General features: G+C 40.0%; 3 protein-coding genes across 3 annotated transcripts; 2 read left to right on the forward strand and 1 right to left on the reverse strand.

The window, feature by feature from the left end:
- Positions 1-251: 251 nt before the first annotated feature.
- SERLADRAFT_353140 (uncharacterized protein) lies at positions 252-977 on the forward strand (the record flags this gene model as incomplete). Its single annotated transcript, XM_007324401.1, has 3 exons — positions 252-561; positions 645-698; positions 763-977. 3 exons carry the CDS (start codon positions 252-254, stop codon positions 975-977), a joined length of 579 nt encoding a protein of 192 aa, XP_007324463.1.
- A 1,465-nt stretch (positions 978-2,442) lies between these two features.
- SERLADRAFT_443781 (uncharacterized protein) lies at positions 2,443-5,083 on the reverse strand (the record flags this gene model as incomplete). Its single annotated transcript, XM_007324402.1, has 6 exons — positions 2,443-2,718; positions 2,765-2,842; positions 2,996-3,172; positions 3,223-3,309; positions 4,620-4,761; positions 4,866-5,083. The coding sequence occupies 6 exons, from the start codon at positions 5,081-5,083 to the stop codon at positions 2,443-2,445; spliced, it is 978 nt and encodes a 325-aa protein (XP_007324464.1).
- A 308-nt stretch (positions 5,084-5,391) lies between these two features.
- On the forward strand, positions 5,392-7,116 carry SERLADRAFT_412040 (uncharacterized protein; the record flags this gene model as incomplete). The annotated part of the gene is made up of 10 exons (XM_007324403.1): positions 5,392-5,532; positions 5,576-5,746; positions 5,804-5,917; positions 5,948-6,131; positions 6,248-6,274; positions 6,358-6,548; positions 6,598-6,715; positions 6,765-6,958; positions 6,997-7,064; positions 7,110-7,116. 10 exons carry the CDS (start codon positions 5,392-5,394, stop codon positions 7,114-7,116), a joined length of 1,215 nt encoding a protein of 404 aa, XP_007324465.1.
- Between the last annotated feature and the right edge of the window lie 5,528 nt (positions 7,117-12,644).

The following is a 12,644-nucleotide window of genomic DNA, read 5'->3' on the forward strand; positions in this document are numbered from 1 at the left end:
GAATGCTTATTCCCATTATTAAGCACTGGCGCCCAAATGATGCGAACTCGAATTCAAGAAGATAAGGATATAACTACTAGGGATTTTAGCTCCTATCTAGTGCGTTTTATCCGTGATTCCTACTCCATTTTTATTTATTCTCTGCACATCAGCTGGATGGAGACCCCAAAACTGGGGAAAAACTTTCTCAAGCTGATCTAGAACTTGACGCTGCAGTAGCCATACAAACAGGATCAGACGACACTGCTGCGATGTTAACATTGGCATTTTATTTCATGTTGGTGCAACCTAAATATTACCTAGAGCTTCAAGCAGAGCTGGATAGCGTGTTCGCCGACCGCAGTGGTCATCTTGATCCCACTGCTTTATCCGGCTTGAATCTTCTTAATGCCATCATCAACGAAACTCTTCGCTTGTCTTCACCTTTCTTTCTCCCCCGCATTGTTCCTTCGGGAGGGTTTGTTCTGGACGGGAGGCACATACCAGGAGGCACAACCGTCGCTATCGCAACTCATTCTTTGCACACAAGTCCTGTCCATTTCTCACCGATGCCTCAAGCGAGTAGATTACACCCACATCTTTACTGTACGTCTGACCTGTAACATTTTTCTAGGATTTTCTCCCTGAAAGATGGATTCCCGGAGTCCTCGGTAAAGAGTGTCATACAGACAAAAATGCTTTTATGCCCTTTTCATCTGGTTCGTGGTCTTCGGTTTATGCTATCAGGTATCATCTCGCTGAACGTGACAATTTCTACACTAGGTCCACATGCATGTATCGGTAAAAACTTTGCTTATCAACAACTGCGACTCATTGTCGCGCGCCTTGTATTGGCCTATGACATGAAGTTTGCTGATGGGTTCGATAGTCATACATATCTCAAGGGGACAGTGCCCCTACTCGCTACTTGGTTTCGTAAACCTCTATTAGTTAAAGTCATCAAACGCTCTGGTATTGACTTGGATAAATATGTGTAGTGTTAGAAATACAAGTGCAAGCGTCCACGAAATAGAGAGGTGGCGCGAGATGTTGGAGCAATGACCGAACTAGGCAGGCCTAGTGAATGGAATGGCCATCAGATGGCAATTTTTCGTTTTGTTTCCGTTAGCTGATATATAGCTCTTTTTCATCGATAAGACACCTCAGAGTTTTCCGTCCAACTCTGAGGTGAGACATCTTCTATTCTATGTAGTTTCACCTAGCTCACATTACTTCCTCATGTAGTCTTTTACGTTCTGCTAGGTGCTTACAGTTTTATATATACCTCAGAGTTTTCCGTCCAACTCTGAGTCTTTTACGTTCTGCTAGACAAAATGTAGGTTATACTTTGTGACTACTCTCCTTACTGGCTTGATATTTTTGCTTACTCCGGAAGATGAAGAAAGAGAATGTTTTGGACTAGTCATCTAAATACTAATCAAAACATCGAATTTTCATAGAAATTCCATCGTTATTAAAGAGCAGTCAGAATATTTGATTTAGTCAATGTAAAATCACTTCGAATTGTTTGAACTTTGAAGGAAAGTTTTCTAGCTCTAAAAAATTTAATATTTCAGGGAATATAACCGCAAAACTAAATTATCATTTTGTTTATCTTATTTTCTGATAGTAGAAAAGTACACCCTTCTTGACAGCTCTTTAAAGAGGTTCCTGCACCTTAGTAGATGACAATGTATCTAAAAGACTGTCTCTCGTCGGGATCATCAGTAAAATGTAAAATTCCTTACTATGTATTATACACCTTAATGACCACGAATAAGGCAAATTAAGACGAGAACATTAATCCATGAAAAGGCGGGACTAAGCTGACCCGCCGCCTTGAAAAATTCTTAGAATGTATTGTCACACTTGGAAATAAATAATAAATCTAAGTGAAACTCAGCCGCTGCCCAAGAGGCTGTAGAAACAACTTATTATTTACCTAAGTGAAACTACAACAGATGTTAGTTCAAGGTGATCTCTAATAAATGTAATGTAACATACCTCAGCCACTGCCCGAGAGGCTATAGAAACGACTGAGGTATTCCTATACTAAACCCCCTACTACTTATAGTCAGAGGTGCTACTTGCTACAGTATAATTTCTCCTAGGAGTACAATTGTGCTCCTAGGAGAACAATGGTGACTCCATGGAGTGGTGGCTATGCTCCATGGAGAACAATGGCTGCTTTAGCAGAGACCGGGTTTATCCGGTTTTGTCAACAAATTCAAAAACATTTTTAAGACACGTCTAAGACTTCGATATCACGAATTTACAGGTCCATTAAAGTAAAAATAAGAGCAATAAGCAGAGCATGACAAGGGTTATCAGCACAAAAGCGGCAGATGGCCAGTAACAAAGATAGAAATGTATGCAATTAATAGGAGAGGAAAACCTTGCTTAGATGTCCACCAAGCATTCACGAGGGTTGGTGTGAGTGTCCTCGGTGAACTCAGTGTTCTGTTAAGTAAACACCAAGGCCTTGTGGGTAATCTCTTCTAGTGAGGAAACCTTGAGGGACTTGGTGGAATTATAGTACTTGCGGGTTGTTGATCCCCAGTTCATGTCCAAAAATTTATTGTGTGTGGCAGTCTCCTTGCCAGTTGACTTGTTGAGCTTTGGCAATGGCTTGGCATACAGCTTCAAGTTTACTGCCTCGTCCATCCAAGTCTCAGTGATCTGATCCTTTGGTTCCCACAGTATTTCTCTATTTGCCCACAAAGTGAACACACACTCAACCTAGGAAGAAGTTAGTGACAAAATAAATAAAATAAAATAAACATACTGCAGCAGCGGACATAGCTAAGGCTCCTCTTGGTGGGAACTTTTCCATGTTACTAAAGTCACTGTACGTTCCATCCACCTGATGTTTTCAACATCAATAGCACTGTCAATTAAGTTTTAAAAAGTTGTGAATGTCTGAAGAATAAAAAGAGATTGTAATAAACCACGGTGCTTCTAGAGATAATATAAAAATTAGTACTGTGATGATAGATTAGAAGTGAATCAAACTTACCAAAGTCTTCTTTCCAACCTCCAAAAAAAGAAAAGCCAGGTCCTTCAACATGCTTTTGGCGAATTCCTGTTGCATTTCATAATCATTAAAATCTTCTTTGGACTCAAAAAATATTTCCATAGTCATGACTGCAGCTGACCCAAATCCTGCACGCCATTCAGAAATGTATTGTCCAAGCTAAGATGGGATCATGAGAATATATTAGCAGCAAGATAATGTAGACTCACCACTCGACAGACTGCATCACTAGCGTTGACCTTGTAAGGATTGTCCAGGAATACAGCATCCCATGTTGCTTGAATTGCATCTAAGGCCTTTGGATGTTACAATTGACATACCAGCACCTACTTACACTCCACTTTTGTACTTTTACCTTTCATTTTCCAAGTCAGATGACTAATCATGTGACCATTTACTTTACTTTACATTTCAGACTTTCCATAGTCACATGACCAATCATGTGACACATTACCTGACCAGTGTCTAGACTCATCATGTGACCAGTCACATGCTAGACATTGGACTTTAAACTTTATTTACAACTGTACAATACCTCATGTATTTTAGTATATATACAGGAGCAATACATGGGGAGTGTAACAACCAAGAGTGATCTACTCTGGCGCACACAGAACACACTAAAGTGAAGATGAAGTTTGGGGAGTGGTTACCCCTTGAGCTGCAGTGAGTTAGTTGGTATACAACAGGAGGACTCGCTGAGGAGTCTCCTGGATCTATTGGGGTATATATACTACTACAGGTTTGTTTGTACATGTGTACTATACAGTTGATGAAGGCAGTGGCTGGTGATGTCATAGGGCCTAGCCCGTATGGCCAGCTCCACTGTGTGAGAGAGTTAAGTCTAAAAATAACAGAAAGGCAACGCGGCGCGAGAAAGGGAAATGCCGCGTGGCAATTAAGGTATAGAGTTAAAGCGGAGAATGAAATAAAAGGAGATGTCTGGAAATTGTGTTATCGTAACAGGGAGGGACTCAGCAAGTCCTCCTGTTGTATACCAACAAACTCTCTGCAGCCTAAGGGGTAACCACTCCCCATTCACTACCTTTATAGTGTGTTCCTGTATGTGCCAGAGTAACTAACTCTTGGTTGTTACATTGGATTGCTTATGTTCCATGGGTTTTCTATGTGCCCAGCCACTTGGAAAAAGTAGGGACAAAAACTAAGCGCCAACGGCCACCCTGGAGGCATCCATCAGGCAAGTCACAATTCTTGGTCTTTCCAGCTGAGTTTACAGACTTAATATGTTTTGTGATTGGCACATATCCCTCTCCAACTTTCACAAGACTCTGAAAATAGATACAAAAAAGTTATAACTCATACACCACTCTGGCAGAGAGGTTTGAAAATTCAATATAAAAATTAACCCAACTTACCAAAACAGAGTCCAATTGTTGCTTTTTCCCAACTAGGTTTTCATGCTCTCCTATGTCCAGCTCATCTGTTAAACATCCAGCTTTATACATATAAATTCCCTCATGATCTTTGTTTGCCTTCCTTTGAGTGTTGTATCAGGGGCTGATGCAGTTGTGAGAGCAGTTGAAGTAGTTCATGCTTGAGAATTTGCAATGCTGGAACAAGAATATCTGTTGGAAGGTGTGGATACCTGACTGGGAGTACCTGCTAGAGCAAGCCCTTTTACTGTCTTCTTCAGATTTGTTATATCAACCTTAACATCAGTAGCCCATGATTTAATGTAGTGGCGGAAATCATCTTGTAATTCTGAGTCTTTGTTGAGCATTGATAACCTAAATTCATGATACAACAGAGTGGATTGAGTTAACACAAGCATCAGATTGGATGTCATAATAATAATAATAAATATAGATCAATAATAGAACCATTAACATACCTGGCATGTGGCAGTAGTTTTTTCCCATCATGATGACAAGTTGCCTTAAGGGACTGTTTACTGCCATCAGAAGTAGTATGCTTGCGGAAAACCTCAGCCGACTCTCTTGCTGCTACTAACTTCTTCTTCTTTCCACTACCAAGCTGTTCCTCCTCACTGGAATTGATAACAACCACACTGTCTTGGGTAGGACTTTCACCATCTGAGTCAACGTCCATATAGAAGTCAGTTGGATCCTGTGACTCTTCCTCCCGCTGTGTGTAATTTATTTCTTCTTCATTGTCACTTCTTGCTGATACCCTTCCATCTTCACATCACAGATTTGCAAGATTTGTGTGTCAAGGTAAGCTCCAGTCACTTTCCTATGTGCCTTTATCATCTGATACTTGATATACAGCTATCTACATTTTATCCTAATGGATGCAAAAGGGATGGAGTTTATATATACATTCCCATGTCATCTATTCCTCCAGCAATCAATATATGAAATGAAGATGGCACATTGATGGCATTCATATACCATTCAATGCCTAGGCATATGAAGACAACTCTAGTGGCCCATTTCAAGGCTAGCTTTGATGGGTTGCCAGTATTCTCCAGTGTTCTGGGTAGTGACGAACCTTTCAAATGTCTCCACTTCTCCTGGTGGAACAGATATGGGACTCAGGTATATTCCCCCCCCCATCTCTCTCTATATCACTCACATAAAGACATTGATCAAGGGTTGTGGGGCACCTATTGATGCGCACCCACATGAATTAGACGTCACTAACAAAACCCAGATGATCCCTTATTTGTCAAAGGAGGGCTCAGACAATGAGCAGCTTTATTTGAACTTGCAGGATGCTTTTGCAGATGTTTTCCAATGGATTTCTGATGTTGTAAGATTTTTGCTATTTGTTTCATGCCTAAATTTCTCTGATGTATGTGTTTCCTAGATGGAATTTTGCCTACCAGAAGAATACTCTATGCTAGCCAAGATAGTTGATACACTTCCTGGAAAACCAGGATCTCCAGTCACTCCTTTTTTATCTCTTGTTATTAATATTAATGTGAGCACCACTGCTCATAGGGATGGTAAGGATCACATCCTTTGTCTTGTCCTTCCATTGGGAGATTTTACAGAGGGTGCTCTTGTGTTACATGAGCAGGGACTTGTTCTTGAACTGAAGAGTGGAGACTTTGCCATTTTCAGACCTAAGGAGTCAACACACTTTAATTTAGATTATCAGGGTGAGAGAGCCTCATTTGTCTTACACACAGATGGTCAGTTGAGGAATTGGGTAGAAAATAGGAATGGCTGGGAGGGGAATGCATTCTTTAAGTGGATGTAGCTTAAAACTTAATATCAGTTTATTTGGGTTGCTTGTTTTGACTTACAGGTTTTGGAAGGGATAGAGGGGACACAGGTAATGTATCATTTTGTGGGTCCCAGTATGGTTTGTTATTGCTTATTTATTCTGAATTATCATTCTGCTAAAGACGCATTTAGGTCTTGCCATTTTTGCTAGTTTTTTTTCGAGGACTTCAATGCCTAGAGTTACACGGTCCAAACAATCTACTGTTCTCAGAACTAGGGGCAGAGGTGTAGCAAATGATCTAGTGACAGCATCTTCTCCATCACCACCTCCTTCAACCCAGCCTAGGCAGCCTAGACAGCCCCAGCTACATCAAAAGAAAAAGGTTTTTCTTATTTGTTCTACACTAATACCTTACTATTTACAATTTTCAGACTACTTTTGCAAGACCTAATGCCACAGCACCCAGCAAAGAAGACGGAATCCTGCCCGGGGCTCTTCTAGCAAGAAAAAAGGCTGCATTAGCCTCAGAAGCTGAGGCAGAGAAATCTGGTACGTGATCTTACTTTTAAGGGCACAAAAACTGAATACCTATTTTCAGCTATGCATAAGAGAGTAGCAGCAATGTTGGCTGATGAAGAAGATTCTGAAGGAGATGACCTACATGGCAAGAAAATATGTCTGAATGGTGATGATAATGACAATAATGATAATGAGGATGTTGCTGATGATGATGATAATACTGATGATGGCAAGAATATGATAGATAATATTCTGGGTCCCGCAGAATATCTAGTGACAATCAAGATAATTCTGTAGTATCTCCTTTACAGCCTCTATCAGATGATAATGAGGAGAAGGAGGAGGACAGTTCCCCAAAAGAGTTGTGGATGATAATGAGGTAAGACTGTTGTCGCCTTGAGAACATTTATTTACTTGCCTACAGATTGTAAGAGGAACAGATTGTCCCACTGTTTCTACATCTACATCTACTATGTCACACACATCAGGAAAAACCCTTTTGCTATATAGCGCTATATAGCCACCACCTATATATATAAACACATTCATAGAAACTATAGTACTATCAGTGCAATCATAGCTCTTATAGCTCTTATAGCATAGTAGTAGGCAAAATTTTAACCAAGGGGAGAAGTATCTATAATTCCCTCAAACTCTGGATTAATCTAATAAACTTGTTCAATAATAGAAAGAGGCCAGAAGTGTTTGGAGTCAAGTATATTATTATAGGCAAGGTACTATAAGTGCTCTTATAGCCTATAGCAGCCTACATAGATTACGACTTGATAATGGATCAGTAATGACAGAAGAAATGATGAAATAATACCAGGATCATTACAGTTCCCTGATTGGATATGATCTCATATAGCTTAGATAGTCTTGACAAAATCAATCAAATTTTTACCAAGTCCTTATAGCTATCCCCCCCATATATGCATAAGGCAGCCATAACAAAATGATGCCCTGTGTAAAACCAAAAGCAAAAGATAATCTAACCATTCAAACCAGTACCCGGACACAATCTTCTAAAAATCCTGAAGTGCAAGCTGAGAATAATGCCAAAAATCTGGGTAATAAATCTAAGTAAAACTCAGCCACTGCCTAAGAGGCTATAGAAATGACTTTATTATTTACCTAAGTGAAACTACAATAGATGTTAGTTTAAGGTAATCTCTAATAAATGTAATGTAACATACCTCAGCCGCTGTCTAAGAGGCTATAGAAATGACTAAGGTATTCTAATACTAAACCCCCTACTACTTATAGTCGGAGGTGCTACTCGCTACAGTATAATGACTCCTAGGAGTACAATTGTGCTCCTAGGAGAACAATGGTGACTCCATGAAGCAGCCATTATGCTCCATGGAGAACAATGACTGCTTTAGCAGAGACTGGGTTTATCTGGTTTTTTCACTGGGATTTGGAAGTAGAGTTAATGTTAGCAAACCAACGAAGAATGTCTCCAAGAGGAAACCACACACTGAAGACAATGCTGACCTGAACACCAAACAAGCTCACACAACTGCATATATGGATCCTTTTAGTACCCAAACACAACATGCAGAGCCATTTATACCTCCGTTTTCAGTTGCTGAATCTATATCAAGGTCAACAAAAACCTACCTAAGGAAACCCTTCACTCCTTTCCAAACTACAGTCTGAACAAGAGGAAATACCTTATTGGCCACCTACACCCATAATTGATCCATCACTGATCCAAAATCAACTGGATATTCCACTATATGCAGAAAAAGACCCCATTGTAGCTTCAGATTCCACCTCCGAAGCATCATTAATACACAATCAGCAGATTCTACTAGCAACCATGATGCGCAACTCACCAGAGCTTGAGTATGCAGATTGCACTCCAATCCGTATCATGTCTCCTCTTCGATGTTCCTCTCAAATACCATCCCCTCACCAAATATCCCCTTGCATTCTACATCCTCTTCCACCACTATTAGCCCCCAAGCCTCACTCTTGCCTCTCCACACCAGCTTCTTGTGTATCTAAATCTTCATCTCGCTTCCCGACACCTCTTTCTCTCCTTCAAAAATCAACCTCTCGAACCTTGCAATCAAACTCTTGCATATCAACTCCGGCTCTGAATAATCCAGCTTATAAATCCTCCACAACTTCTGTGCCTCCCCAAGTTCAACCACCACATCTCCTCAAAAACGCAACATTGGCTTAGGAAATGAAGTCTCCAATGCCAAGCAGATCCGCTTGCTGATGGACAAAATCTTAAACCTTAAGTCAACTCTTGAGGAGACAAATGTCAGCCTTGACACGGCTGTTGGACGGGTGAAAATCTTGTCAAAAACTGTTGACACTGTTAATAATGGGCATTTACACATTCAAAATCAACTTCTTATCTGTCAAGACGAACTCACAACCCTTCAAAACAATAACCAGCTACAAAGCACAGTGATAGAACAGCTCACCAGTGTCCTAAAGGATCTCAAGAATAAGACTATTACACCAGATGAAGGTTCAAAGAAAGCTGAAAATATTGTGAAAAAGTTTTGAGATAACTATTTAATGTGAGTCAGTGTTGGTTGCAGTTATTTGCAAAGTTAACTCACCACAATTAGATAATGGCAAGGAGGGCATTCCTCCATGCAATGGCAATCAATAATCCTCAACAGATTACCGACATGGATCCCCTCCCTAATAGCAAATTCTGGTACCACCACCAAGGCTAAAATGCTAATGTACTCCGACCAAATTTCTTTGCAACCTGGGCAGAAATTGAAGAGTGGGTCAAGGAACTCACAAAGTACATACAATAGAAAGGCCACGGAATATGTGAAAGCTTGCCCAAATAGTTCAACAAATCAAGATCAATTTAACAACTACCAAAAGAAATACAAGACTTACAAGAAAGACAATGATGAAATGGCTAAAGAAGCACGCAAAAAAACTAGAAGAAGTGTAAGAAAAACAAGAGTGAGTATAGTTTCCTAGTAACACACCCAAAAATAATACTGACCTGCTGATTTAAAAAGCTAGAGAATGTCGCTCAGTTCATGATATGACCAATATGCAAGGTCCAGAATGGGCATTTCTATTTGAACCTGTGTATCAATCCACAGATGAATCAGACAACGGCAAAAATGCACTGGATCTAGATACAGACAAATCAGCAGGTGAAAATGTCAAGATCATTGAGAGACCCTGGCAGTCAAGGCAACCAGCTTACCGTGCCAGCCAAGTAACCATCCCATAAAACACTAAAACATTGTTATCGGCTAATTTAAATCCAGGTCAATTAAGCTGTTATACTTTTGAATACATTGGTACAGAATAAACGTAAGGACAATGCACGGTCTGGCATAAAAAAAACTGGTCATTCATTTTTTATTGGAGAAATCAAAGAAAAGGGCTTACCTCCGCCTGGAAGACATGCCATCAAGATCCCGTGAGGAATGATTGCCATTCATTGGCTTCAAAATAATCCTGACTATGATAAACCATTGCTTATAATTGAGGACAAAGATTTTCAAGAACACCAAATGATGCACCTTAGTGATAATAACAACCCTCAAGACAAGTATGGCGGAAATAATACAGCAGCCAGTCAAAATTGAGGAGATGAGAATGATGGCAATGATGAAGAGGAGAACCAGGACCAGGACCAGGACTATGGTACTTGGGGGCAAGACTACAAGTTTGAAGGTTGGTCCTGTCTTGAAGCAAACATCAAAACTTGCTAACTTCTACAGATTAGTATTGAGTAAGATACAAGCTCAGAAAATGCACAAAGGAATGAGTGAGTAGAGTAGCTCTGTTGTTAGTATTGTATTGTAATAAAACTACAGTTCTCCTGCATCAATCTCCATATCCACCTCAGTCCCATCCTAAATTCTATGCATAAGACAGCTTTTTGTGAACCAAAAATGCGGACTCACATGATTATAAGCCACTGTAACCCAATACTTGAACCCTTGGACAGTTATTGGCACTAAGATAAGCTGGTGAGAGAGAGAATCTATTGAAATGACCTCTAGGTCATCCAATTTGTTTGCAATCCAAGTTTGAGTTCCTAAATTACTGGACCACATATCCCAGGGCATATCTAGACCACGGTTATCTGCTTTAAAGCAGCGGATGATGGCTATTGTTGTGACAAAAGGAGCATTCTGAGGGTCTTGATGAGCCTGTGTAATCTTGAATATTTACTGAACTTCAACAGCAACCCAACCAAGGATATAGGCAAAGCAAGCAGATTTGCCTCAAGCTTGTGTGGATGCACCATAGCGTAAGCATTTTGCTATGTTTGGGAAATTCAATTAGACTTGTCAAATAGTTAGCGTGAACTAAATAGAGTGAGATGAACATACAAGTGGCATTAGCTTGATCTGCTTAAAACTGAGCGATATATTCCTGTAATATTCTGCAATGTTCTGCAATGTTGGGTTGAGGTGTTACCTTTCAAACATGTTTGAAGGAGTTTGATGGAGTCTTTGTCTTCGGGAGTATGTTCAGGGAGTGATTGCAGCATAGTTATCTCCAAGGAATTAGTGTATTTATTGAGTACACAGAAATACAAACTTACTAAGTTGTGAACAATAAACCATTTCCACCATCTTCTCATCATTGTGCTTTCAATCTCACCTCCTATATGATTGTTGTGACGGGTTTGTCCCAAAAAGCTGTTATTGCACTCATAAGGAAAGGCCAATGTAGTGTAACATGGGCCAAATTCAAGAAGAAGTTGTTCCAAGTGTTGTGCCAAGTGGAAATATGGTGTAAGGTGACAACCCATGTGTGCCTATGCTTGTACTGACCTTGTAAGGAATAAGCATCCTCGTACAACTTCATTTGGGCTGATTGAGTGGGAGGAAAGAGTATTGATTGCAGATGAGAATTCTACAATAGTGTTGTAATGGAGATGGAGGGATTGGTCTATATGACTATCATCCAATTGATCAAGTTTTTCAAGGGGGGTATTGGGATTCAATGAAAGCATGACTTGCTTTCAACGTTGGCATAAGACCTTCTTGTGTTTGGCCTGAGCAGTCGCATGTTTTGTGCCTTTTGCAAAAAGAGGAGTATTGATGTCCGGTATTTCTCCATCAACCTCCCATGCAACAAAAAGACCAATGAAAAGAACACTGATGTGAACTCTCCATTGGTCTGCTTTTGCCGAAGTGAGATTCCTCACCATCTATCAATATGTAGTATTAAAAATTGATATATGCAGACGTGATAGGAAATTTTCCGAAGGGGGTAATCTGCTGACAGATACTGGCTATATGATTCTCTGATAGAATGCTTCTATTCCAACGGATGCCAGTTATATTTGTGGCGTGAGTTTAGCAACCTAGACTGGAGAAGAATAACATGTGAAATATGTTTCACCATATCTGAAAGAGTTAATCAGCTGACCAAATAAGAAAAGAGAAGAATGCCTTGTACCAAGGTAAACACAATGCATAAATTCAACGACCAAGTTAGTTGATGGGAACTAAGATGATATCCTACATAGTTTGGACCAGGCTACACCCCGTCTATGAAATATGTCTTCTGCTTCTTCAGGGTCAATGTCTTTGGACCTGAACGCATACTTGATATATTGCCAAGGATCACGTAGTTTAAATTCTATGTAGCGCCTTGTTAATAGTGTAAGATAACAAGAATAAACTTACTAGTTGGATCAAATCCAGCGGGAACTGCAAGATGATTGGAAGTTGTGTGACATTGAGGGCACATGAAATTTGTTGATGAATGGCCAGCTATCCCTTCAATTTTTCAACTTGCTGGTAGATCCAATACTTTTGTGTAAATCAAGGTGTGAACCGGCAACTTGTCCTTATATCCATAGGAGGAGAAGAGCTGGCCTTGGTATAGCTGAATGATTTGATCAATAAATGGCCCAATTAATCTGTTGAGTTGTTGGTTAGTTGGCTCATTTGGTCCCGGAATTACCATAACAAGGAAAGTCTCCTCAATGAGA

The sequence above is a fragment of the Serpula lacrymans genome (assembly GCF_000218685.1).
Source record: "Serpula lacrymans var. lacrymans S7.9 unplaced genomic scaffold SERLAscaffold_19, whole genome shotgun sequence".
In the NCBI taxonomy this organism is placed as follows: domain Eukaryota; kingdom Fungi; phylum Basidiomycota; class Agaricomycetes; order Boletales; family Serpulaceae; genus Serpula; species Serpula lacrymans.